The sequence below is a fragment of the Semicossyphus pulcher genome, unplaced genomic scaffold, assembly GCF_022749685.1.
Source record: "Semicossyphus pulcher isolate SPU_LCO1_2020_fin unplaced genomic scaffold, fSemPul1.0.p SCAF_5, whole genome shotgun sequence".
NCBI classification, from domain to species: Eukaryota; Metazoa; Chordata; class Actinopteri; order Labriformes; family Labridae; genus Semicossyphus; species Semicossyphus pulcher.
The window spans coordinates 5117501-5142468 of record NW_027211726.1 but is presented as its reverse complement, the minus strand read 5'-3'; the positions used below and the strand labels follow the sequence as shown (position 1 = coordinate 5142468).

The following is a 24968-nucleotide window of genomic DNA, read 5'->3' as shown; positions in this document are numbered from 1 at the left end:
CGATCTACATGCATTCAGAGAGCAGACGACAGAGCAAGATTTTTAAGTCAGAATCAGAATCTGGGTTTATTGCCAAGTAGGTTTACACATACAAGGAACTTGTTTTGGTGATTTTGGTGCAGAACAATTAACACAGAACTAGAATAAAACTAAGTAAAAGACTTAAATAGAATAAGATAAAAAAATTGGAATAAGAATAAAAAGATAAAAAGCAATACGTATAATACAAATAGCAAATAGAACAGGTGTGATTAAAAGCTGTACAGGTGTGCAAATGATGAAAACTCACAGAAACCTGTTAAACAAAAACGTTTAAATCAGGACTAAGAGAAGCTCAGTTTATGGTGGAGGGAATGTTAGAATTTAATAAATAATATTAGTTATTTAAAAATAAAATTCTGCAAATAGAAAATGTGTAGAATCACTACATGTGAAATATAAATATGTTGATTAAAGATATAGAGGTGTGTCCGTTCACATTTTTCTGAGATTGTCATAATTAACAGAAAATTTCAATCGTACACATAATATTTTTATGAAAGACTAACAGAGTTAAATATATAATACTTTAATTTGAACAAATACATTTACATTAAAGCGAGTTACACAAGAGTCCATTTTCTTCTTTATTGATCGAATTCAGTAAAAACATTTATAGCCATAAAATTGACATCGACAAACCTCCTGATATTAAGATAAAGATATATAACTAATCGTTCTTTGGATATAAAAAAACAATAACAAAAGAAAAGAGTAAAACCTTCTTCTAAACCAAAGATTAGAAAAACCTGAAGAAATTGAAGTTATCATTGCTCACTACTGATGGTATAAAATATCAGATCACCCAAAATATCAAATAGAAAATAACATTTAATTTATTGGTTTATAAATCAGATTGAATCACGTGTACATTTTGTTCAGAGGTTTGAGATTTCAGATTTCAAACTAATAAGATAACGAGTGTAAACTGCTAAAGAAGTTTCCTGAAGATTGAATGAAGACACAAACTGGAAATCAAAGTGGAGTTTCACTTCACACTAAGATATCCAGCACTAGATAAAAAGATGATTTATGACAGACTGTTTGATGTCAGTGAAAGTCAGGTACACGACTGCATGAGCTGAATTTATGACTTGTTAAATATTTCCTTTCAGAATAAAAACATTTTGAAGACACATTCATCAGAAATATTAGAATAAAAAGTTCAAGAGAAACTTTGTTTTTAAATCTACACAAACATTGTTTTAGTGTTTATTGACTGCAAAGAGATGATGAGCTTGTGTTGAATGTGCTGTAGTTCTTTTTGATTCTGTGTGCTGGATCATTAAATTGTTCAGTGATTCATTAAAGTGTCAAATAAAACCTGAAATGATCACATGAACTTTTTCTTACAGTGCCTCACTCTCTGAAGTATTTCTTCACTGGGTCTTCTGGAGTCCCAAACTTCCCACAGTTTGTAGCTGTTGGGTATGTTGATGACATTCAGATAGATCACTATGACAGCAACACCAGGACAGCAGAACCCAAACAGGACTGGATGAGAACAGGCACAGCAGAGATAGCCGACTACTGGCAGAGGGAGACTGAGTACCGTCAGGGTCAACAGCAGGCCTCCAAAGTCAACATAGAAACTGCAAAACAGCGCTTCAACCAAACTGGAGGTTTGTTCATGTTTAACTTTCTACTGATGAAATGTTGTTTATATTTTCATCCTGTATTTTAGACAGATGTGACCACACACACACACACACACACACACACACACACACACACACACACACACACACACACTCTCTCTCTCTCTCTCTCACACACAGTCAGACTCACAGAAACATCACTGACACTCAGACTGCTGGATGCTGCTAAACTGCCCTGATGCAGCGTTTCTGTCCATCCCATAATAACCTTCAGAGATTATTAACCCTTTATCTCCACTAGATTAGACCAGAATAACTCGACTGGGCTGCCCACAGTCAGTCGGTCCATATGAACTCTCCTGTAGAAAACCTGTTGATCACAACAGCTCTACAACACACAGCTGATAGAGGAACGTCAGCGCCTGGTTTCTAAAACTAAGGTGCAGGACTGTAAATGGGACACAGGCTGCTTGTGCTGGGTCCGCACATGAGAGGAGGCGCAGCGTGTGTTAATGAACGTGGCTGACAGGACGACATGATGAATGTGTGATTGTGATCAGAGGTTTAAAAAGTGTAACAGCTCGACTCTGCTGCACTGACCACACTGTGTCCATGATATATAAAGAGCAGAAACACAGATCAGACTGAGACTCTCCTTCAGTGGAAGCTTCTAGAGCAGCAGGATGTGAACTGTGTTAGGATGTCACTCTGTTTTCCCTCTCTCTCTCTCTCTCTCTCTCTCTCTCTCTCTCTCTCTCTCTCTCTCAGGTGTCCACATTAACCAGAAGACGTACGGCTGTGAGTGGGATGATGAGACTCAAGACGTTTATGGTTTCAGGCAGGAGAGTTATGATGGAGAAGACTTCATAGCATTAGACCTGAAGACGCTGACATGGATCGCTCCAATACCACAGGCTGTCATCACCAAACACAAGTGGGATAGTAAAACAGCTGAAATAGCACAGGAAAAGAACTACCTCACCCAGATTTGCCCTGAGTGGCTGAAGAAGTATGTGGACTATGGGAGGAGCTCTCTGCTGAGAACAGGTAGAATCACATGACCTGATGTGTTTTTATTAGCACAACGTTCATACACCTCTTCTCTTCCTGACATGACAATAAATGTTACACACATTTCTCTTTCTCTCCTGCTCTCTCTTCATCTTTCTGCTTCTCTCTCTCTGTTCCTACTTTTTATATCTCTTTCTCTCTGCTGCATATCTGTACATCTACATTTTTCTCTCTGTCTCTCTACTTTTTATTCTCACTCTTTTGTCTCCTTTTGTCTTTTTCCTCCCTCTGCCCTCCCATATTTATATCATTTACACTCCAGTGAGCTTCATTTTCTTTGCATAGGTACTATAAATATAATCTTGATGTTAGTAAGGCATTTAAATACATGACAGTTAACAGGAATGATGATAAAGAAACTATAATCTGTCTTTCTCTCTCTCTCCAGACCTCCCCTCAGTGTCTCTCCTCCAGAAGACTTCCTCCTCTCCAGTCAGCTGCCACGCTACAGGTTTCTACCCTTACAGCGCCGTGATGTTCTGGAGGAAAGATGGAGTGGAGCTTCATGACGACGTGGACCACGGAGAGATCCTCCCCAACCACGACGGATCCTTCCAGATGAGTGTCGAGCTGAAGCTTCCATCAGAGTCCTCTGCAGACTGGGGGAAGTACGAATGTGTGTTTCAGCTCTCTGGTGTGAAGGAGGACATCGTCACCAAGCTGGACAAAGTCGCGATCAGGACCAACGAAGGTAAGACTGGAGTCAGAGGGGATGAGAGTGGGAAGTTCACTGTAACAGTCCTGTGTTGGAAGGGAAGTTTTGTTTCCTTATATTGTTTTTCACTCACTTTCATCAAGTTTTTTCTACATTTAATAAACAGTTTGAAGGCTGAGATTAGTATGAAACCAATGTAAGTGTCCACCTCTGGACCCTGACAGCAAAACAATAAAAGAATAAAAAGAAACTTTTATCAGATTTGAATGATTTGTTTCAAAGGATTATAGATGACTGCAGCTGTTTGTGCTGTCTGTCCGCTCTTTACTGACCTTTGATCAACACAGACAAATGTCAATAATGAAACACAAAAAAGTGTTTTTGTTCAGTTTATATTTTTGATAAAGACTTCTTTTTATTTACCTCCAATAGAAGACATTTTTTAGAAAGTTGTCTGAAGATTATTGTAAAAAGAATTTACTCAAACAAGTTCAGAGTGTTTTTTTTTCAGTCATTGTGTAACCATTTACATGTTCAGAGATTATAGGCACTGTATTTTACTTCATGTCAGTTTTAGGAGATGAGTTCATGGACTTGTTCAAAGATTCAGCATCAATACAGTAATTATCTACAGACAGGATGAGAGTTAACATCAGCAGCACAAACAAACTGTGCTTATATTCAGGATTATGGTCTGACTGGCAGATGTTCTTCTCTTTAACCTGCTTCACCTGCTCAGGTTGTGACTGTGTTTTGTTGTTTTCTGCTCAACAGGGAATTCCATGCACGTGACCATCGGCATCATTGCTGCAGTGCTTGTTCTTGCTCTCGCCCTCATCGCTGCCGTTGTGTTCATGTTGAAGAAGAGGAATGGTGAGAGACCAAAGCAGAAACATGAAGTCATTTTATTTTCTGTATTTTCTTTCTCGACTTTTTTTCTGTCCAGTTTGCAAAAGTGAAACAAATGATCTTCTTAACATTTAAAATGTGTTTTTATCAACGTTAAGTGCTGTAAGACCCAGAAACAGTTTAATTATAATTTGACTGCAGCACGATGATGTAAGGAAGAGGCCATCAGAAAAGAAATAGTGTAAGATTTAAACAAAAGTCATAAGGATTTATTTATCAGTTTGAGTTGGTATTAGAGAGGATCATCACTGGACTGAAGGTGACACTGTCTGAAATATTTAACGGTTACATCTTTAATAATGTGTTTGTATTTATTTTCAGCCAAACGCCCTCCATCTCGTAAGTACAACCTGTTTTATTATATTCACTCTGAGCTGAAACGCTCTCTTTGTATTAAAGCGGTTTTCTGGAGTGTTATCTGTTGTGATATTATATATCTGCTGCTTGTTAACATTGTGCTTCTGACCTCACAGCTGTGAACAACCCTGTCGTGGAGCAAGAAAAGATGCTTGAGAATCAAAATGCCTAAAAGACAAACACACCACCCTGAACACAGTGAGTAGCATCACATTGTCACAGTTTGGATTTGGAAACACAGCATGGCTGCTTCCCAAGTCTCTGAAATTGCATCCATGCTTCCTTCACTTGCGTCTTAGTCCCTCCCACCAGAGATGCATGGAGAGATGCAAGGAAACCAAGAGAGGAGAGAGGAAACGAGGGAATGTTTTTTACAGTTTTTCTCGATTGCTTAAACACCTCAGATCCTTTGCAAAATGAAACACTCTTGTAAAAACTAAACACTAATTTATCAAAACCATATTTTGTTACCATATGAAACACACACGTTGCATATGACTTAATTCTGTTTGTACCAGTTACACACTGCTGTTGAAAACCTTAAACACTTATTCTAGCTAATTCTGCTTCTGAGTGAATAGAGTAGTGTAGGTGAAGTACACAGTGAATTTGCAAAACATCGCCCAGATTTGCACCACTATAAACACGATGTCTGCTCACACTTTTAGCAGAACAATACACACAGTGATTTGCAAAACACTAAACACACTTGTATGCATTAGACACCACACAAGACAAATGCTGCAGACTGATGAAAATGTAATTTATTTTTCTCCATATACTCAATTTAGTCAACATGGAGACTCAAAAAAAACAAAAAAATATGTCCCAGTTTTCATGCCTCTGACAAACATAACATTTTATCCAGTACAAAAAAGAGTACCAAAAAAAAAAAGAAAACACAGTACAGAAATTGCTACAGGTCGTCTCCTCGCCTAGCTGGATCTGGCCAGAGAATTTCATCGACATCGCAGGCAATATCCTCATTCACAAGACAGCGTGGAAAGAATCGTCTTGAGTGCCGAATCCATCCTTGTATGGCTGTGGGCTCAATCTGGTCACAGGCCTCCTCCATGGCCTGAATGAGGGGTACCCGAGCCTGGGGCTGGAGATCATAAACCCTCCACCGCCATGCCGAGAAAAACTCCTCAATTGGGTTCAAAAAAGGAGAATACGGTGGCAGGAATAGGACTGTGAAATGTGGATGTTGCTGAAACCAGTTCTGGACCAGAGCAGAGCAGTGGAATGATACATTGTCCCAGATGACAACGTATTGCATCTGGTGCATGTTGTTAACTGCTGTGAGGTTGTATAATCTGTCCAAAAATGTGAGGATGTTAGGTGTTCTGTATGGACCCATGTTGGCATGACGGTGGAGGACCCCATTCTGGGTAATTGCAGCACAAAGGGTGATGTTACCCCCACGTTGCCCCGGGACACTGATAATTGCCCTCTGGCCAATTATGTTTCTTCCTCTCCTTCTCACCTTTGAGAGGTTGAACCCTGCCTCATCAATATATATGAATTCATGTGGAATTGGCTCAGCATCCATTTGTAAAACTCTCTGAAATACAGTGAAAGACAAGATTGTGTAGTTCAGCATAGATTTAGTGTACAGTACATTTACATGTAAAAAGGTTATGTGTGCAGTATGCAACATCAGAGTGCTAAAGTGAACAATACATACCTCCACATACTCATGCCGCAGCCGTTTGACCCTCTCCGAGTTCCGTTCAAAAGGCACTCGATATATCTGCTTCATCTGCACCTGATGTGTCTTCAGGATGCGTGCTATTGTGGACAGAGAGACCTGATTCACATTATGAAAAATGGTTTGGTCTCCAATAATGTTGGCCTGGATTTCACGGAGCCTTATGGCATTATTTGCCAAAACCATGTTCACAATCTCTCTCTCCTGCTGTTGTGTAAAAATGGGCGCCCTTCCTCCTTGTCGTACTCGACCCTCAATCCTATGTAGAACAAAATACATGTAACCTACTGTAAAATGTCACAGGAAGGGGTATCAAAAGTGCTGATATGGTGCATACAATAAGCAGCTGTAAACAGGTTATTTTTTACCTGTTTTCTTGTCTAAATGCCCTTATGACAGATGCCACTGTGTATCTGCTGAGATTTGGCTGAACTCTCAGTCCAGCCTCCCTCAGCGTCAATCCATGGTTCACTACATGGTCCACAAGTGTTGCACGAATTTCGGTGCTTAAATTTGATCCTCTTCTTCTTTCAGCTTCACCTCCTCCTGCTGCAGGTCTTCCTCTTCCTCTTCCTCTACCTCCACCTCGGCCTCTACCTCTGGCACGGCCTCTGCCTCTTCCTCCTCCTCCTCCTCCGATTCCCCCTCTTACTCTCACTCTTCTCCTTCCTTCCATTTTGGTTGAAGATAGGTGAACTCACCTGCTGCATATTTATAGTGCTTAAACCTGATTGGTGTGTCTACAATTAAGCAATCTTGTGTTTGCGCACCTGATGGCTGTGTTTAACCAATTGGCACATAGGTGTGGTAATTTGACAGTCAGTGCTTTAGAATTGCAAGGAAGTGACATCTTGATGTACGTCTGTGTGTAATGCATACAAGTGTGTTTAGTGTTTTGCAATTCACTGTGTGTATTGTTTTGCAAAAAGTGTGAGCTGACTTATTGTGCTTATAGTGGTGCAAATCTGGGCCGAGTTTTGCTCCTTGAGTGTAAGGTTTTGATAATTGTGTAATACTTTTGATTTTAGTGTTTATTCAATCGTAAAAAACTGTAAGAGACATGAGACGTCCTTTCTGATTAAGCGTCACGTGCTGCGACGTCCGTTTGTGATGATCGCGTCAGCTGATCACCGCTGGATCAGCTGTCAGTCTGCTTTAACAGCTGTTTGTGTCTGCACACATGTGCACTGTATTAATTCTAATAACAGACACAGTAACAGTGTTTTCTCTCTGTAACCTGTTACCTGTGTAACAAACACCTGCACATGAAGAACAGGCTGCAGTCTGTGTTCCTGCTGCAGAGCCAGACGGACATTTCCTACAGCACTGTGTCTTTATATTATTTTACTTTATAATACTTCAGGTATTTTTTATTTATTAAATTTAATAGAAATTAATCTGTTTTTGCTACTTTTGATTTTTAGACAATTAACTTATTTTTACTCAGATGTTGACCCAGAAAACAAATCAAATCTGCAGTTATTCACTGCATTTTATATATTTTACGACAAGTTATGATCAATATTTCGTTCTAACGATCACAGGTTGTCAAATACCGACTCATTATACCGACGTTGTCGGTTTCAAGGCGCCCTGTAAAGTCTGTTTTAAGGTCCGCTTCCTCTCTGCGGTATGAAACTCCGGTGATGTTGTGAAGTTTCGATTGATGATTGAAGCAAACATATTTTAGGTCTCAATGACTTTTAATATTCAGCTTTGTGGAAACTTACTCTGCAAACATTCATGAAGTTATTTTGTTTTTGATTTCGTGTTTGTTTTTTCTTCTTCAGGTTTATGGATACGTTTTGCACTGGAACAAGCAGCGCTTCCAGCACATTGTCCTGGGAATTTATTGGTTATTCATCACATGAAATGAGCTGATCAGGGTTGGAAATCTAGATTTAGATGCTTATTGATTGAAATGCAGAGAAAACAAGTTTGAAAATTAGTTGATCAACGCTGTACAAATCTCCTCAAACATAAAAGACGACATTAGATTGTTTGGTTAACTTAGTTTAAAAAAAGTGGCCTTTCTTTTGATGCTTTAACTTTGGTTATTGAAATGAGGATGATTATTTTTTTCTTGGTGAGAAGTTAAACAACAACAATCAATCCATAAAAGCGTCTCACTTCTCTTCATATTTACATTATAAATATTTTGTGTGCTTTTAAAACAAATCCGCCGTAGTTACAGTTTGATGCTTCTGGTTTTGGGAGCTTTGTGCTTAAATTGATGTTGGTAAAACACACGTTATTCTACATTTATAAACACACACATCCACACGCCATCCTATTTTCAGATCAATACTCAGAAGGTCTATAATATCATAATATATACATTAACAATACAGATATTTGTGAATCAGTGGAAATAGTCTTTACTTTTTATACAAAAAAAGCCATTGTTTGGTTTTCTGGTTGTATTTGGTCAGTGGTAGCAAAACTACAAATAAATCAGCAACATCCAAAAACATGCTGAATGAGTGAACACACACACACACACACACACACACACACACACACACACACACAAAATAAAAAAACATTTATTTTCCAGTTGTGTAAATATTGTTTGTATATTTCTGATGAAATGTTTTGATTGATAAGGCTCGAGCTAAATATAATTTATGTGTTATGTGTTTATGTAGTTTCAGACGAGATGTTTAAGGGCTGTGGGATTTTTAAATATTCTCAGCGAGCTGTTAGGAAGCTTCAGTAAATGTTTTTTTCCACAATTCAGAAGAAGAAACGTTTTATCTTGAGTTGTGTTAACACAGAAATTTAACATCCATCACTTCTTGTGTTGGGTGTACATCGCAAACAAGTTGCCTGTCAATTTGATTGTTTTTGTACTTTAATCTTGCTTTTCAATAAAACCCCTAAAAATCCAAATGTGTCTTTTTGTAATGCCTCATACAGTCACTGAATGAATGTGGTTCTGACTTGTAGATGTTAAACTTTATTGAAACTTTGTTCTGTAAACATGTTTTTTTAGAGATAATAAGGTGAGCTGGACTTTTCAGGTGAAAAGAAAGTGGTCGAGCTGATTTTCATTGACACCTGTTTTAAAGAAACTTGTTGTATGGTTTCCTGCTGTCAAACAAGAGACGTCTACACACAAATAAATCAAAGCTTAGAATAATGTCCTGTTTTTCATTGTGCGTTTGTGGTTGTATTTTTTTATGAGTTTAAGACTTTGCAGACTCATCCTTCCAACCGTGGCTTACATCTGGTTCATTCCAGAATTATGGGCACGTTTCGCGTCTCCCAGATAAACCTTTTGTAATTTAAAAAAACGTTATTAAATCAGTTCACGATAATTACACTAAATGGAGCGACGGCTGTGAGCTAGTTCATGCGTCACCTGACAAACACTTCTTCCCAATGTCTAGTTGAGCTGTAAGATTTCCAGTGTCTCCCTCTGCTCTGTCATTGCCATCGCTGCCCTGCACCAGGACTGCGCTCATACTTTCAGCCCCACCACCACCCCAGCATCCACCTGCAGGCTCCGGCTAGAGAGGTTTAAGATATTATCTCATCACTCCTCAAATCTCTGCATGTAAAATAAATCTGAGGAGTGATGAGGGCGGAGCCTAGATGCAAACATAAACTATGTTCTGCCACTAATAGTAAAGTTTGATGCATATCTGTGACACAATTTATACTCTGATCAGCCATTACATTATGACGACTGACAGGTGAAGTGAATTACATTGATTATCTCGTTACCATGGCACCTGTCAGTGGGTGGGATATGTTAGGCAGCAGGTGAACATTTTGTCCTTGAAGTTGACGTGTTGGAAGCAGAAAAAAAATGGGAAAGCATGAGGATGTGAGCGACTTTGACAAGGGCCAGACTGTGATGGCTAGACGACTGGGTCGGAGCATCTCCACAACTGCAGCTCTCGTGGGGTGTTCCCGGGCTGCAGCGGTCAGGACCGACCAAAAGACGTCCAAAGAACCAGCGACAGGTTCTTCAACCAAGGCTCACTGATGCATGTGAGGAGCGAAGGCTGGCCCGTGTGGTCTGATCCAGCAGAAGAGCTACTGTAGCTCAGACTGCTCAGAGAGTTGATGCAGGTTCTGATGGAAAGGTGTCAGAACACACAGAGCATCACAGTTTGTTGTGTATGGAGCTGCGTAGCTGCAGACTGGTCAGGGTGCCCATGCTGACCTCTGTCCACCTGTTAAAGCGCCTACAATGGGCACGTGAGCATCAGAACTGGACCATGGAGCGATGGAAGAAGGCGGCCTGGTCTGATGAATCATGTTCTTTTACATCATGTGGACGGCCGGGTGTGTGTGTGCATCGCTTACCCGGGGAAGACATGGCACCGGGATGCACTATGGGAAGAAGGCAGTGTGATGCTCTTTGGCAATGTTCTGCTGGGAAACCTCGGGTCCTGCCGTTCATGTAGACGTTACTTTGACACGTACCACCTCCCTAAACATTGTTGCAGACCAAGTTTATGTAAACAGTGTTCCCTAATGGCAGTGGCCTCTTTCATCAGGATAATGCTCCCTGCCACACTGCAGACATGGTTCAACGACAAGTTCAAGGTGTTGACTTGGCCTCCAAATTCCCCAGATCTCAATCGAGCATCTGTGGGATGTGCTGGACAAACAGGTCTGATCCATGGAGGCCCCACCTCGCAACTTACAGGACTTAAAGGATCTGCTGCTAACGTCGTGTTGCCAGATACCTCAGCACACCTTCAGAGGTCGAGGGGAGTCCATGCCTCGACGGGTCAGGGCTGTTTTTGGCTTCAAAAGGGGAGCTACACAATATCAAGCAGGTGGTCATAATGTTATGGCTGGTGTACATAAAATATTCATTAAATGACTCCCATCCCACCCAATACTGAATGTCTTTGGCCGTTGACCGTGATTGATAGAGTCAAATGTTAATCACATTTCAATCAGGAGAGACGTCATTAAGATTGAACAATTATTTATTTATAAGTTAGGAAAGAATGAAATGTTTAAAGTCTTTGGCGATTAGACTCCATCGTGATGCCTTCATGTACCTGAAGGAGTAGAGAGGCCGAGAGCAGGATGGGACACCACCCGATGGAGTCTCGACACTGGTGGTGGTGATGATGGTGAAGACAGGATGAGCGGAGGAGCTGGACTTGGACGCTGATGAGATGGATTGGAGGTGAACGGAGTGGAGGAGGGTCGCAAAGATCGAGCTGAAACGACAAACTGTCTGCGGGAGAGAACAGCTTTAAAATTTGACAGCAGAGGGATGATTGGTCGACAGACGTGGAGGCTAACTCTGGTTGGTTTAGTGTCAGGGTTTGGACTAAAACAAAAAGGGAGAGGACCCAAGGTGCAGACAAAAACAAAAAGTTTAATTAACAAAAGACAAAAGGGCAACAAACAAAAGCTTACTGTGAAACAGTCCAGGTCGAAATCCAACAAAAATATCCAACTGAAAGGTAAAACCAAAAATCCAACAGAAACATCGGGAGTCACAAGAAAGTCCAGGTACAGGTTCGGGTAACAGGATCACTGACAAGGATCCGGGATAAAGTTGACGACGAACTGACAATGACACAAGGGAGCACAAAGACTAAATAAACTTGGGAGGTGAAGCTAATTAGACACAGGTGAGACAATCAAGGGCAGGTGAAAACAATCTGAAAGGTGGGAAACAGAACGGAGGGAAGTAAAAGAAGACGAGACATACAAGGGGCAAGAACTACAAAATAAAACAGGAAACACTAGGAACCAAACTCAGGACTGACAGGACTACAAAGTAAAACAGGAAATAATCTCAATGAAATGCACAACTAAACCAGACTAAACCAAGACAGAACACAATATACAAACTAAACAATAAGAACTCATGACAACAAGAGACAAAGTGACTGAGGAAAAAAAAGGAAATAATATCAAAACACCAAAATACAGATCAACAACATAACTACACTAGAATGACTCATGACATTTAGTTCTCCAATTGTAAACGCCCATGATCAGCTGATCACCAGACAGAGAGGGAGAGAGAGAGAGAACGAGACATGCTGAATGATGGCTAATGGATGAATGAACGAGTATAAACAGTCTTCCTTCTTGAACTTACGCTGAGCTACATTTAAGGATTTTGCACAATTTTAAAATGATTATAGTTTCTGTGTCTTCTTACTGTAAAGAGTACAGCTGTGGTATACCATTCCAGGTTGAGGAAATGTAATCATTTCTGTTCTCGGTAGATGAAGCTGTCAGCAGCTGAGAGGCGATGAAAATACAGGCCATCGCATGATGCTGACCTGTAGATGACACAGAAGGAAAAATGCAGGGCAGACGGGCAGAGTGGCAGCAAAGACACGCGCAGGTATTGGAGAGAAGCGCGGCGGAGGTGACGAGCAAAACGGCAGAGACTTGTACAGATGACACCCCCACAAAGTCCTGAGTCAGACCCTCAACCACGGACATCCAGGTGAGTGTAGCGCAGGGTTAGATGAGTGCAGGACCATGAGTGTTTCATGATCTTTAAGTTATAGGTCAAATGACAAAAGTGTAGTTCTTTGTTAGGACTGTAAACTTGATACCACGTAATGAACTTTAACCCCCGAGTGTTGTGTCTTAAAGGAAAAGTTCACCCAATAATAAAAAGTAATTCAGTCATTATCTGCTCACCCACATGCTGATGGAAAATCTGGTGACGTTTCTTGTCTCCAAAACATTTCTGAAGCTTCACAGAAAAACAGCGTCGGAGCATTCGTCTAAACAACTGAAGCAGCTGGGGAAACAGAAAAACAACAAATGGCTCCATACAGCTCATCCAGTGTAACTCAAGTCTCCTGAAGCCTCAAGATCCCAAAGGATGTGAAAAGACGTTATTTAAGACCAAAAGAGAGACATTATTTATACTCTTTTTAAAGGTGAAATCTTTGTCGTAGCTTTAAGATAAAAGGCTGTAAATAGGCTCAAGTGGTGAGGACGTTCAAGGAAATGCAGTTTTAGCTCTTCATCTCACGGCCCAGGAGGTTGCTACCTTTGAGAAGCTTTAAAGTTTAACTTTGAAATGAAACAGTGGTTGTAGTGACTCATTTTCAATACAACTACATTTATCTAAAACAAGCCACTGAGGGGGAACTGGAGCAAGTTTAGACGCTTGTTCTTGTTGAAACAATAAAAACAATATCCAATGTGCTGTCACTTATTACACAGGTGAGCCATTTATTTTATGTTGTGTTTTTTAAAGATGATGTTTTTGGCCTTTGCTTTTATTAGTCAGGACAGTGAATAGAGTCAGAAATGTGGGGAGAGAGAGTGGGGACGACATGCAGCAAAGGGCCGAGGGTCGGGGTCAAGCCCGGGGTCGCTGCGTCGAACACTGAGCCTCTGTACATGGGACGCACGATTTAACTGCTGAGCTAAACCAACACCCCAACAGGGATCAATTTATTTACACTTTAATTCATATTAATATCAGCAAAATTCTCTTTTAATTCACTGAAAGGTTTAATTTAATGAATACGAAATAAATCATAAAGCTGATAAACTCACGGTAACTCGCTGACACAGTCAAAGTTTGCCTCCAATTCACACACCTGCCTGCAATTACCTGTAGCTTGTCTTTATGCTCAGTCTAAACCAAGGCTTCATCAGGTGTTTCTTCACAGAATTATAAACATATTTACACACAACAGCCTTTATTAATGAGTGGCTCATACAAAGATAGAATCAACACAAATAAAAACTTAATTGTGGCTCCAACAGTGGTTATTAGAAAGCTTAAAGGTGAAGGTGAAGATTTCAAGGTGTTCACTCTGATGTAAGGCTGATGGTAAATAGTTAATAGCAGTAATAGATTCCTCAGTGTGTACTATACTGACAGAGAAAGCTTGGTTCTCTTGTTCATGCTGTGGTTCAGACAGTGCCTACATGTACCAGGATGCATTGCGAGCCAGAACCCACAGCCTTGGCCTCACTCTGCTGCCCGTCTTCAGCGTTATACTCAGCTCAAAGAAATACGCCTACATATTAAATTGTATGTAAATCCGTGTCTGTAACATTCTTTGTGCTCATATTTAGGGATTACATTTTTGCTTTCTGCAGCTTGTTTTGAAATACAAGAGAGACTAAAAGTCTGAGCTGGAATAGCCTGAAATCTTTCAGGGGAAGAGACTACGTCAGCTGACGGAGCTGGTGCCGGAGTAACAACAGAGCATGCTGCTGTTTAGAGCTGCAGCCCAGAAACACAGAGAACACAAGCAACACATTCAGACACTTTTCACACTTTATACCAACTCAGACAGAAAGACATGAGGTTCAGTGAAGTTTCCCTTTAAAGGATTTCTCAGGAGTTCAGCTCTCTCAAAGATAGTCTATCTCTTGGTTTCATGCAGCAGAGACGCTGTTTGTTTCTATTCTTCTACATCTGATCAGTGATGTGAGTAGAATCATGTACTGTCACTATCTCCACCAACATACTGACATACTCAGGTGATTTCCGATTAGCAGTTGAATGACAGATACATAAACGTCCACAGGGGGCGCTGTGACATCGCTGACTTCTCTGTCAAGGTGAACTCAGTGATAACCTATGGACTGTTTATGAGTGTTATTGCAGCAGGTGAAACATTACTCATGTTCATATCTGCTTCCACACAATAAAATGTTGCAGCCAGTGGAGTCGCCTCCTGCTGGCCATTAGAAAGAATGCAGGTTTCTAATGGCCTTCCGGTTATGAGGCTGAGCTGAGAGGTTGACGCTCCCCGGCTCGGCTACAATTCCTAAGTAAATCCTATTTTAAAACATCTGAACCCACCTAAAGTTGCCGAATTGGCTATTCTAACCCCTAAATACACATCATGCCGCTGAGAACACGAGGTAAAAAGGAGGGAATCCAAACTGAAGACGAAAGCGCCGAGGCCATGCTACAAGGTGGAACTTCCAAGCTAGCAAGGTCAACGAGGATAGCTCAGCAGCTAACGCTAGCCCCGACGACAGCAACGCAATCTTGCAAGCAATCAACGGCATGAAGACGGAGTTTTCATCCAAGTTGGATGGGGTACTCTTAGCCATCAATAGCATTAAAAGCGACTTGGCGAGCTGTCAAAATAGAATCGCGGAGACAGAGGAACGCATATCCACCACCGAAGACGACGTTGTGTCCTTACAGAGAAGAGCCAAGAATCTGGAAGAGAAAGTCTCAACGCTTACCTCAAAACTGGACAGCTATGAGAATCGGAGCAGAAGATCCAATCTACGGCTGATAAATCTCCCAGAGACGGCAGAGGGAAGCGATGCTTGTGCATTCCTGGAATCATGGCTACCCGAAGCCTTAGGACTGGCACCGCTTGCTTCTCCTATGGTTATCGAGCGCGCCCACCGGCTCTCCGGCCCAAAACCTGTTGGAAATGGACCTCCCAGACCGCTTATCATGAAGTTCTTAAACTACAAGGATAAAGTCCGCGTCCAGAATGCTGCAAGACGAATGGGTAAAGTCCTTTACAAAGATCGTCAAGTGATGCTGTTCCCTGATGTTTCTGCTGAGCTGCATAAACAACGCAGACGATTCGATGGAGTCAAACGAAAGCTGCGAGGGATGAACGTCCAGTATGGAATAGTTTTTCCAGCACGATTGAGGGTCACATATGAAGGTCGATCTCACTTTTTTGACAACCCATCGGAGGCAGAGATCTTCATCACAAAGATGCAGAAGAAGGATGACAGCGAGAATGACATCTGAGCACACTCCGTGTCCAGGTGAAAACTTTTTTTTTTCTGCGTGTCGCCCGGCGGCCAGCTGATTGTAGGAGGATGACGTAAGTGAGAGGCGGCGGGGCGTCTTGCCCCGGTTATGTCTCACTCTACCTCACTGATAACTTGACTAGTTTATTTGTTTGGTCATGTTTTATAAACCGTGCCTGGGAATTGACCATAAATAAGAGACACCCCTGGACATAGCAGTGGGGCGGATAGCTCTGATTGTATTTTATTTTATTTTATTCTATTTTATTTTATTAATTCTCCTTCTCTTTTGCTAAGTGAGACACCCTCATGGATGGTAGATGGGGCGGCTTGCCCCATACCAATCTGTTTGCTATTTAAGTTATAAACCCAATAGCTCATCCATCTGTAGGGATCCCTTATGATGAGTGACATATTTTTGTGTCTCAGATTTCTGTTCTCTTTTAAACATTTTTCATTTTGAATTTTGGAATGCAGAAATGGCTTTATATTTTGTTTCCATTTTCTCTATAATTTACAAGCCATAATTTACACTGGTTTATATTTGATTCCAAATCGTACGTTGTGGACCTGAATGTCAAGTTTATAATACCTGCGCATGCCTGAGTTAGGAATTAGATATCCTGCTGTCATTAGGATTGGTTAAGTTATAATATTTTATAGACTTTTGGGAAACAGTGTCATAGAAGAGGGGGGGAGGTATTGATATATGTGGGGATAACTGGGTTCTTTAATTGTTAAGCTGCCAAGGGGAGTTTGTAGCCTGCTGTGGGGGTGACACAGGAGGTGATAAGACGGCCCCTCACATGTGTGGGTCGAGTGGTCGGTTGGCCATGTCGGAGGTGTTACAAGGGTGGGGAGATGTAGTTCTCAGGGGGAAATGTATGTTAGAGGTTTTGGGATCTATGTGTATGTCATTATATGTGTCTTTCTACTTTTACTTGTTTTTTGTGAGGGCAGTAATGAATATTCTTATAAATAGTGCACAGTCACAGGACGACAAAGTGGACAAAAAGCTTTGTGAGATCGAGGTATGTCTGGTTCTATGAAGGTTAAGGTGACATCGTGGAACTGCAGGGGTTTAGGAAAATTGACTAAAGTGAAACAGGTACTCAATAGATTGAAACAAAAACACTCAAACATAGTTTTTCTTCAGGAATCTCATATGATGCCATGTGATGTATCTAAAATTAAAAAAAGGTGGCAGGGACAAGTGTATTCGGCCTCCTATAGTTCCCACGCCCGTGGCGTCTTAATTTTAATCCATACAACTATTCCATTTCAGGTAGTTAACTCAATAACTGATTCCAAGGGTAGATACATTATTCTTCAGGGCATCTTAGTGTACGAGAAACTTAACTTAGTGAATGTATATGGTCCCAATGAGGATGACCCTGCATTTTTTGATAAACTATTCCTGACCTTGTCAACGCTCCCAGGGAATTTCATCATAGGGGGTGATTTCAATGTCACCCTAGACCCACTAAAAGACAAGTCTACAGGTTCCGATACATCTCACACGAGAGCAAGAAAATCTATATTGAATTTCATGAAAGATCTAAGCTTATCTGAAATTTGGCGTGAACTGAACTCAAACAATATAGAATATTCTTGTCACTCTGGCACACACAAAACGTATTCGCGAATAGATTATTTTTTAATCTCGACACAGATTAGATATAAAATTGAGGACTGCAAATATGATAGTATATTAATATCAGACCACGCGCCGATATCTTTTATTTACTCTGATACTAAGTTGGTTAATAGCCCTCCGAGATGGCGTTTTCATATAAAGTGGCTACAGGACGCTGCTTTTACAGATTTTGTTGGAAATCAAATAGATATGTTTTTTGAATTTAACACAACACAGACCTCGGCTTGTACTAAATGGGAAGCTTTTAAGGCCTTTTTAAGAGGACAAATGATAAGTTTTACTTCTCCTAAATTAAAGCACACCCGTCTAAAACTAGAACAGCTAGATTCTAAAATCAAATCTTTAGAGAGGGATGAGTTTTTGGATGGTTCAACAGACCCACATCGGGAACTATTACTACTTAAGGCTGAATACAACAAAATGTCTGCGGAGGGAGCTGCAAATAGCTTACAGAGACTGAAACAGACTTTTTATGACCAAGGAGAGAAACCAGGGAAGCTCCTAGCCTGGCAAATTAAACAATTACAATCGGAAAGAGCGATTAATGCAATTGAAAATATTAGGGGTGAAATGACTGTGGACCCTAAAGAGATAAATGACACCTTTAGAGAGTTCTATGAATCTCTATACCGTTCAGAATACCCACCTAATTCGGACACACAGAAATTTTTTTTAGACAATTTGAAATTTCCAAACATTTCAAAAGAAGCAAAAACCAATCTAGATTCTAATTTGACAATGAATGAAATTATAGAAGCAATTGATGCCATGAATGCCGGTAAGGCAGCCGGCCCTGATGGCTTGCCAGTTGACGTTTATAAAGTTTAAAATTAAACTTATAACTCCAATTATGGAAATGTTTCAGGAATCCTATAACAACGGTTCACTCCCTCCTTCATTGACAGGAGCAATGATCACTCTACTTTTAAAACCGAACAAACAGGCCCATAAATGTCAATCTTACCGCCCAATCTCACTTTTGAATTCGGACATAAAAATTCTTTGCAAGGTTTTAGCACGTAGATTAGAGTCTGTACTCCCAAAGATTATAGAGATGGATCAAAATGGGTTTATTAAAGGGAGACAAGGCTTTCATAACGTACGTAGGGTGTTAAATATACTACATGAAAAAAAAGATGCCCCTGATACAGCTTTGCTTTCACTCGATGCCGAAAAGGCGTTTGATAGAATTGAATGGCCTTTTTTGTTTGCGGCTCTGGACCGGTTTGGATTTGGGTCAGCTTTCAGTAAATGGGTAAAGATACTATACACTCGTCCCACTGCTGAAATTCTGACTAACAATGTTATTTCTCAACCATTTAATATCAACAGAGGGGTTCGACAGGGGTGCCCCTTGTCACCCCTCTTATTTACATTAGCTATAGAGCCCTTCGCCATGGCAATTAGAGCACACGAGAATATTTCTGGGATCAGGCTAGGACAGGTAGATCATCGAATAGCTCTCTTTGCAGATGATGTCATTCTATTCCTTACGGACCTATCAAACTCAATCCCGGCCTTATTAGATGTAATTAAGACATTTGGATTATTATCAGGGTGTAAGGTCAATAATACAAAGTCCTCTATAATGTTATTGAATGAACTAGAAAGGCGCAACCCTATGGATTATATTTCCTCATTTAGCTCTACAGATAATTTTACCTATCTTGGTGTACACATAGTTCCTGATGTGAGGAAAATTGTCCAAACCAATTATAATCCTACTCTGGAGTCAATTTATAAATCAATAGAAAGATGGTCTAATATGCCGATTTCTTTGATAGGGCGAATAGACATACTTAAAATGAATGTTCTACCAAAACTATTGTACCTGTTTCAAAATATACCTCTACCCCTGCCAGTATCCTACTTCTCTAAATTAAGGAAAACATGTCTGAATTTTATTTGGAATAACAGACGACACCGGCTACGTTTGACATTATTATATTTGCCATATGACAGGGGGGGACTCGAACTTCCAAACTTCCAGTGGTATTAATGGGCCGCACAGTTGCGCACTATAATGTATTACTTCTCCTCAGAGTCAGCCCCAGCATGGGTAGACATCGAATCATTTTCACTTACACCTAAACTAACACTTAACGCATACATGTACTCTGCAAGTATTAAAAAGCTTAGGGAACAAACAACCAACCCATTTGTGTTGAATATGATCAATGTTTGGTACAATGTTAGAGATCTCCTTGGAGAAAACTCCTCAATATCCCATTTTAGTCCAATTTGGGGTAATGACCAATTTAAACCAGGTAAAGCGGACCAAGGCTTTCGTCTTTGGGCCACAAAAGGTCTTACTAAACTAGGAGATATGTTTCAAGACGAAAATTTGATGTCATTTGAACAACTACGCACTAAATATGACCTTTTGAATAACCACTTTTTCAAATATTTGCAGGTAAGAAGCTTTATAACCGCTTCCCGTGATCAGTTATTAACTCCTCCACCTCTTTCTGAAATGGAACGTTTGATCTCTGGGAATTGTCATAGCAAAGGGCGTATTTCAGTGTTGTATGATATGTTGGTTTCTAACTCACCTGAATCCTCTACTGACCGGCTTGAAGCCTGGAAGAAAGATATTCAGGAGGATATCTCCTTGGATGACTGGGGTGTGATATGTTTTAATGCACATAGACAAACGGCAAACATGAGATTAAGATTACTACAATATAATTGGCTGATGCGATCCTACCTAACTCCTGCCAAATTACATCAGTTCAATAATAATATTCCAGATATTTGTGTTAAATGCGAACAGTTTAAAGGCACACTATTTCACTGCATGTGGGATTGCAAAGAGATTGCAACTTTTTGGTGGGAGATTTCACAAATAATACATAAAATGTTAGCTGTAAAGCTACCCCTTGACCCTAAAATGTTTATTTTAGGGTTATATCCTCCCACCCTAGTCATTTCAAGAAATAAACTAATTCTTATGAATATGTGTTTACTCCAAGCAAAACGTTCAATTGCCTTATCCTGGAAGAATACTCAAAGGCCACAGGTGGGCCAGTGGCTTAGAGAAATGAGTCATTGTTATGCTATGGAGAAGATAACTTATATCCTGAAAAGGAAAGGTGAAACCTTTGAAAAAATTTGGGGCCCTTTCACCCATCTACTGGGGAATGTTAGTGTGTCAGGTCTGCTACAAAGGGATGTCAATGTGAATCCATGAGAGATCTGGTCAACAGCTGTGGGGGACTGCACATGATCATTGACTTTTCATTCCCTTTGCTCTACCCCAGACATGGCAAAGATTTTGAGATTTTGAATTTTTGATAAACAATGAACAATAAGCAAATAAATGTACATTTAAAAATGAATAACTGGAACAGATCCATTCTGCCGGTGATCGTCTGTGGTCCGTTTTAAAGTACCTCTAGTGATGTGATTATGTGCGTTGCATGGGAAATTGTTGTCCCTGCCCCAAAATTGTTTTTTTTTTTTTGTTTTTTAATTTAATTTGATTTATTTTTGTCTGTCTGTTTGTTTGTTTCTTCATCTTCATTTCCAGTTTTTATGTTTTTGTCGTTATTATTATTCTTATTTGTCGTTTTGTCCTTTCTATGCCTATTATTTACGCTGTTGATATTAAGTTAGTGTAAGGTATATATTATGTATAGGATATGTCTTATAACTATGTTGATAAAAGGAAATAAACATATTGTTCAAAAAAGAAAGAATGCAGGTTTAAGGTTCCTCCACAACTGGCTTCACTTCTTCAAGTTAAGGCCACGTTCACCTCTTATGTACAGGCTTATAATAAACTCAGGTGTTGATCCGCAGTGAGCATGAAGAGCTTCTGTCAACCAGAGTTTACGTGTCAATGTCACAAAAATATAAATGTAACATCTAGATAAAAGATGTGACACTTATATTGATCTGTGTGTGTTCTGTTAACGACTGATTTAATGATTCAAAAGTGGGGATTGAAACAGAGTTTACAGCGTCAAAGCCAGAGAGAAATGAAAACCAGCATCAGGTGTTCAAACATCAGCAGAGGTGTCACATTTCTCCTGTTGGAGCAGTTTTCAGCGTACACAGCTCCAAATCACTTCAGCAGCATTGAACCTGTCAGACAGAGCTGACCTGATCTGATGTTTGAGAAGCTCTCTGACTCTCTTTCTGCTTTCAGTTTACTGCTTTGGTTCTTGTTTTCAAAGACAAACTGTGAGTCAAAATGTTTCATTTAAACTATCTTTAGTTAAATTGTAATGATTGTCCTGACAGTTAGTTAGTTTGTGCTCAGACCTGTGTGAAGGCCTCGACTGACATGTTACACACAACACAGATATAAAAGTAAATCATTTGATATTGACTTTAAAGAATATAAGATGTCTCCCTCCATCACATTTAATAACCTCATTTAATGTTATGATTGTGCACAGATGTATTTAAATATCAGATAATAACAGACCTCATGAGTACAATGGTTCTGCTGCACACCAACTGCAGGTTTGAGCCACTAGGGGGAGCACCTCCCCACATTTACTCTCTATAACATGTATGAAACAACACTTCGCTTGTTGTTTGTTGTTTATATTTGGATCAGAGCTGTTTTTAATCTCAGAACAAAAGCACAATAAGACCGAATGCATCCTCACAAACTCCATTTGATCTGTATCTGACCTCTGACCTCCCAGAAAGTTAAAACATTTGTGCTCATAGCATCACATTAACCTACTGAATATTATAGCAAATCTGAGCAGCAGAAGGTTTAATACGACTTTCACATGTGAACAAAGATGATAGAATAAAGTCCCGCGCGTCCCCCAATGCTTTCAGGTGCAATAGGGGTCTTCAGATGGGCTGGAACAAACAGACTTTACTTTCACTTTCATTGATAACCTCATTGGGTCAGTTTTACCGAGTTACAAGTGACGTTGATGCTCAGGCTAAATTCCTATTGGCTTTAGACGGAGGTCGATATAAGAGCTCCATTTTCTCTCGCCTCATTTCACCCTCAGAGCTCGAGCTTGTAGCACGGTTTGTCTTTAGCTCACCAAAGAGACTTATTAGCTTTAAGTTCATCTATGTTGAAGAAGTCACAGGTCACAATGAAGACTTTGATGCTCCTGACTCTCCTGGGAACAGTTCTACATGACGCGACGGCAGGTGAGTAAAGAATCATCTGAGTCGATTGATTGTAAAGAGAAAAATGTTTGTATAATGTATCAATTTAAGGTTCATATGATAGTATTTTATGTTTAGTTTCAGGAGGTTTTTGCAGATAATAGAAATGTTAAAGGTAAACATCTCATGTAAGGATAGTAAGTCTTGTCTGTTCATGTCATTACCTCCTAGTAGTTATAAAAAAGTCTATTTCTGAGAAGCATAACTACGCATCACGAACCAGTCACAGATAAATAAAGAAAACAAAGCGTTTCTGTTCACAAACTATAAATAGAGCTCTCATATTCAGTCTTTAACTTGTTCATATCCTCTTTATAGAAACAGTGTTAATTTAGTGCTATTTATCATGACTTATTTTAGAACTAAAGTTAATATTTTTAAATTAATTAATAATGATAATAATTGTCTTATAGTGTCTATATTTCATCTGAATTTATAACAAATAAAAAAATGTATGTTGCATATGTTCAAAAAGGTTGCACATAGAAACACAATCAGCGACAACATACTGAACCTAAATATGACATTTTCCTCGTTATATAGTTTTACCTCGAAATATATATTTGAACTTATACTACATTAAAATGAATCTTAAAGCTATTTCGCAGACATTCGTCATTTTTATTGTTGGTATCTTTGTACGTTGGTCGATAAGTATCAGTAAACTTAAAGCAGGTTTGAAGTAGTTTGGAAACATTCCCATTACAGAGTTTGTCCACCAGAGGGCACTGACGAGTTAATTTAGAAACTGAAATATGGGCTCAGTTTGTATTTTGGCCACAAAAACAAAGTTTGATCTCTGAAAGTGTCCAAACAGCATCAGCCTCAAAGAACAGTATTAATCAGACTATAATCTTTGGGTATTTTATTAACAAAAAAGATTTATTCCTGCACAGCTTGTAAAACTTCTTCAGTGTGTGCCGTGCGTTTAACACAGAAAATGATCTACATGCACTCAGAGAGCAGACGACAGAGCAGGATTTTTACACGATCAATTATTTAACTGGCAAAACTCAAAGGAGCCTCTTAGAACAAAAACTAAGTAAAAGACTTAAATAGAATAAGATAAAAAATAGGAATAAGAATAAAAATATAAAAAGCAATACGTATAATACAAATAGCAAATAGAACAGGTGTGATTAAAAACTGTACAGGTGTGCAAATGATGAAAACTCACAGAAACCTGTTAAACAAAAACGTTTGAATCAGGACTAAGAGAAGCTCAGTTTATGGTGGAGGGAATGTTAGAATTTAATAAATAATATTAGAGTTATTAAAAACAAAATTCTGCAAATAGAAAATGTGTAAAATCACTACATGTGAAATATAAATATGTTGATTAAAGATATAGAGGTGTGTCCATTCACATTTTTCTGAGATTGTCATAATTAACAGAAAATTTCAATCGTACACATAATATTTTTATGAAAGACTAACGGAGTTAATTATATAATACTTTAATTTGAACAAATACATTTACATTAAAGCGAGTTACACAAGAGTCCATTTTCTTTTTTATTGATCGAATTCAGAAAAAACATTTATATCCATAAATTTGACATTGACAAACCATCTTATATTAAAATACAAATATATTACTGATGATTTCATTGACTAATAAAAACAATAACAAAAGAAAAGAGTAAAACCTTCTTCTAAACCAAAGAAGATTAAATCAAATCTGTACTTCAAAACCTTATGAAGAAACTTAAGTTATTATTGGTCACTACTGATGATATAAAATTAAGACCATAAAATATGTTATTTAGTTAAATAGACAATAAATAACATTTAATTTATTGAATATGTAAATCAGATTGAATCACGTGTACATTTTGTTCAGAGGTTTGAGATTTCAGATTTCAAACTAATAAGATAACGAGTGTAAACTGCTAAAGAAGTTTCCTGAAGATTGAATGAAGACACAAACTGGAAATCAAAGTGGAGTTTCACTTCACACTAAGATATCCAGCACTAGATAAAAAGATGATTTATGACAGACTGTTTGATGTCAGTGAAAGTCAGGTACACGACTGCATGAGCTGAATTTATGACTTGTTAAATATTTCCTTTCAGAATAAAAACATTTTGAAGACACATTCATCAGAAATATTA

General features: G+C 39.2%; 2 protein-coding genes and 1 long non-coding RNA gene across 3 annotated transcripts in view; all 3 read left to right on the top strand.

Moving 5' to 3' along the window:
* Positions 1-1064: 1064 nt before the first annotated feature.
* On the top strand, positions 1065-4322 carry LOC138608655 (major histocompatibility complex class I-related gene protein-like). The gene is made up of 5 exons (XM_069681218.1): positions 1065-1098; positions 1395-1661; positions 2406-2684; positions 3097-3399; positions 4138-4322. Exons 1-5 carry the CDS (start codon positions 1065-1067, stop codon positions 4320-4322), a joined length of 1068 nt encoding a protein of 355 aa, XP_069537319.1.
* A 162-nt stretch (positions 4323-4484) lies between these two features.
* LOC138608324 (uncharacterized) lies at positions 4485-9232 on the top strand. The gene is made up of 2 exons (XR_011309435.1): positions 4485-4827; positions 8131-9232. It is a non-coding gene; the product is annotated as an uncharacterized lncRNA (long non-coding RNA).
* Positions 9233-22681: 13449 nt separating this feature from the next.
* Positions 22682-24968, top strand: part of LOC138608733 (class I histocompatibility antigen, F10 alpha chain-like) — a 12941-nt gene continuing 10654 nt past the window's right edge. The window contains exon 1 of the mRNA XM_069681298.1: positions 22682-22835. Within this exon, the coding sequence (XP_069537399.1) occupies positions 22754-22835 (82 nt within the window). The 5' untranslated portion in view covers positions 22682-22753. The remainder of the gene's footprint in view (positions 22836-24968) is intronic.

Coding starts and splice junctions, on each gene's coding strand:
- LOC138608655 (XM_069681218.1), top strand. CDS start 1,065: ATGATTTATGACAGACTGTTTGATGTCAGTGAAA. Junction 1,099..1,394: donor ACTGTTTGATGTCAGTGAAA/GTCAGGTACACG, acceptor TTTTTCTTACAG/TGCCTCACTCTCTGAAGTAT. Junction 1,662..2,405: donor GCGCTTCAACCAAACTGGAG/GTTTGTTCATGT, acceptor TCTCTCTCTCAG/GTGTCCACATTAACCAGAAG.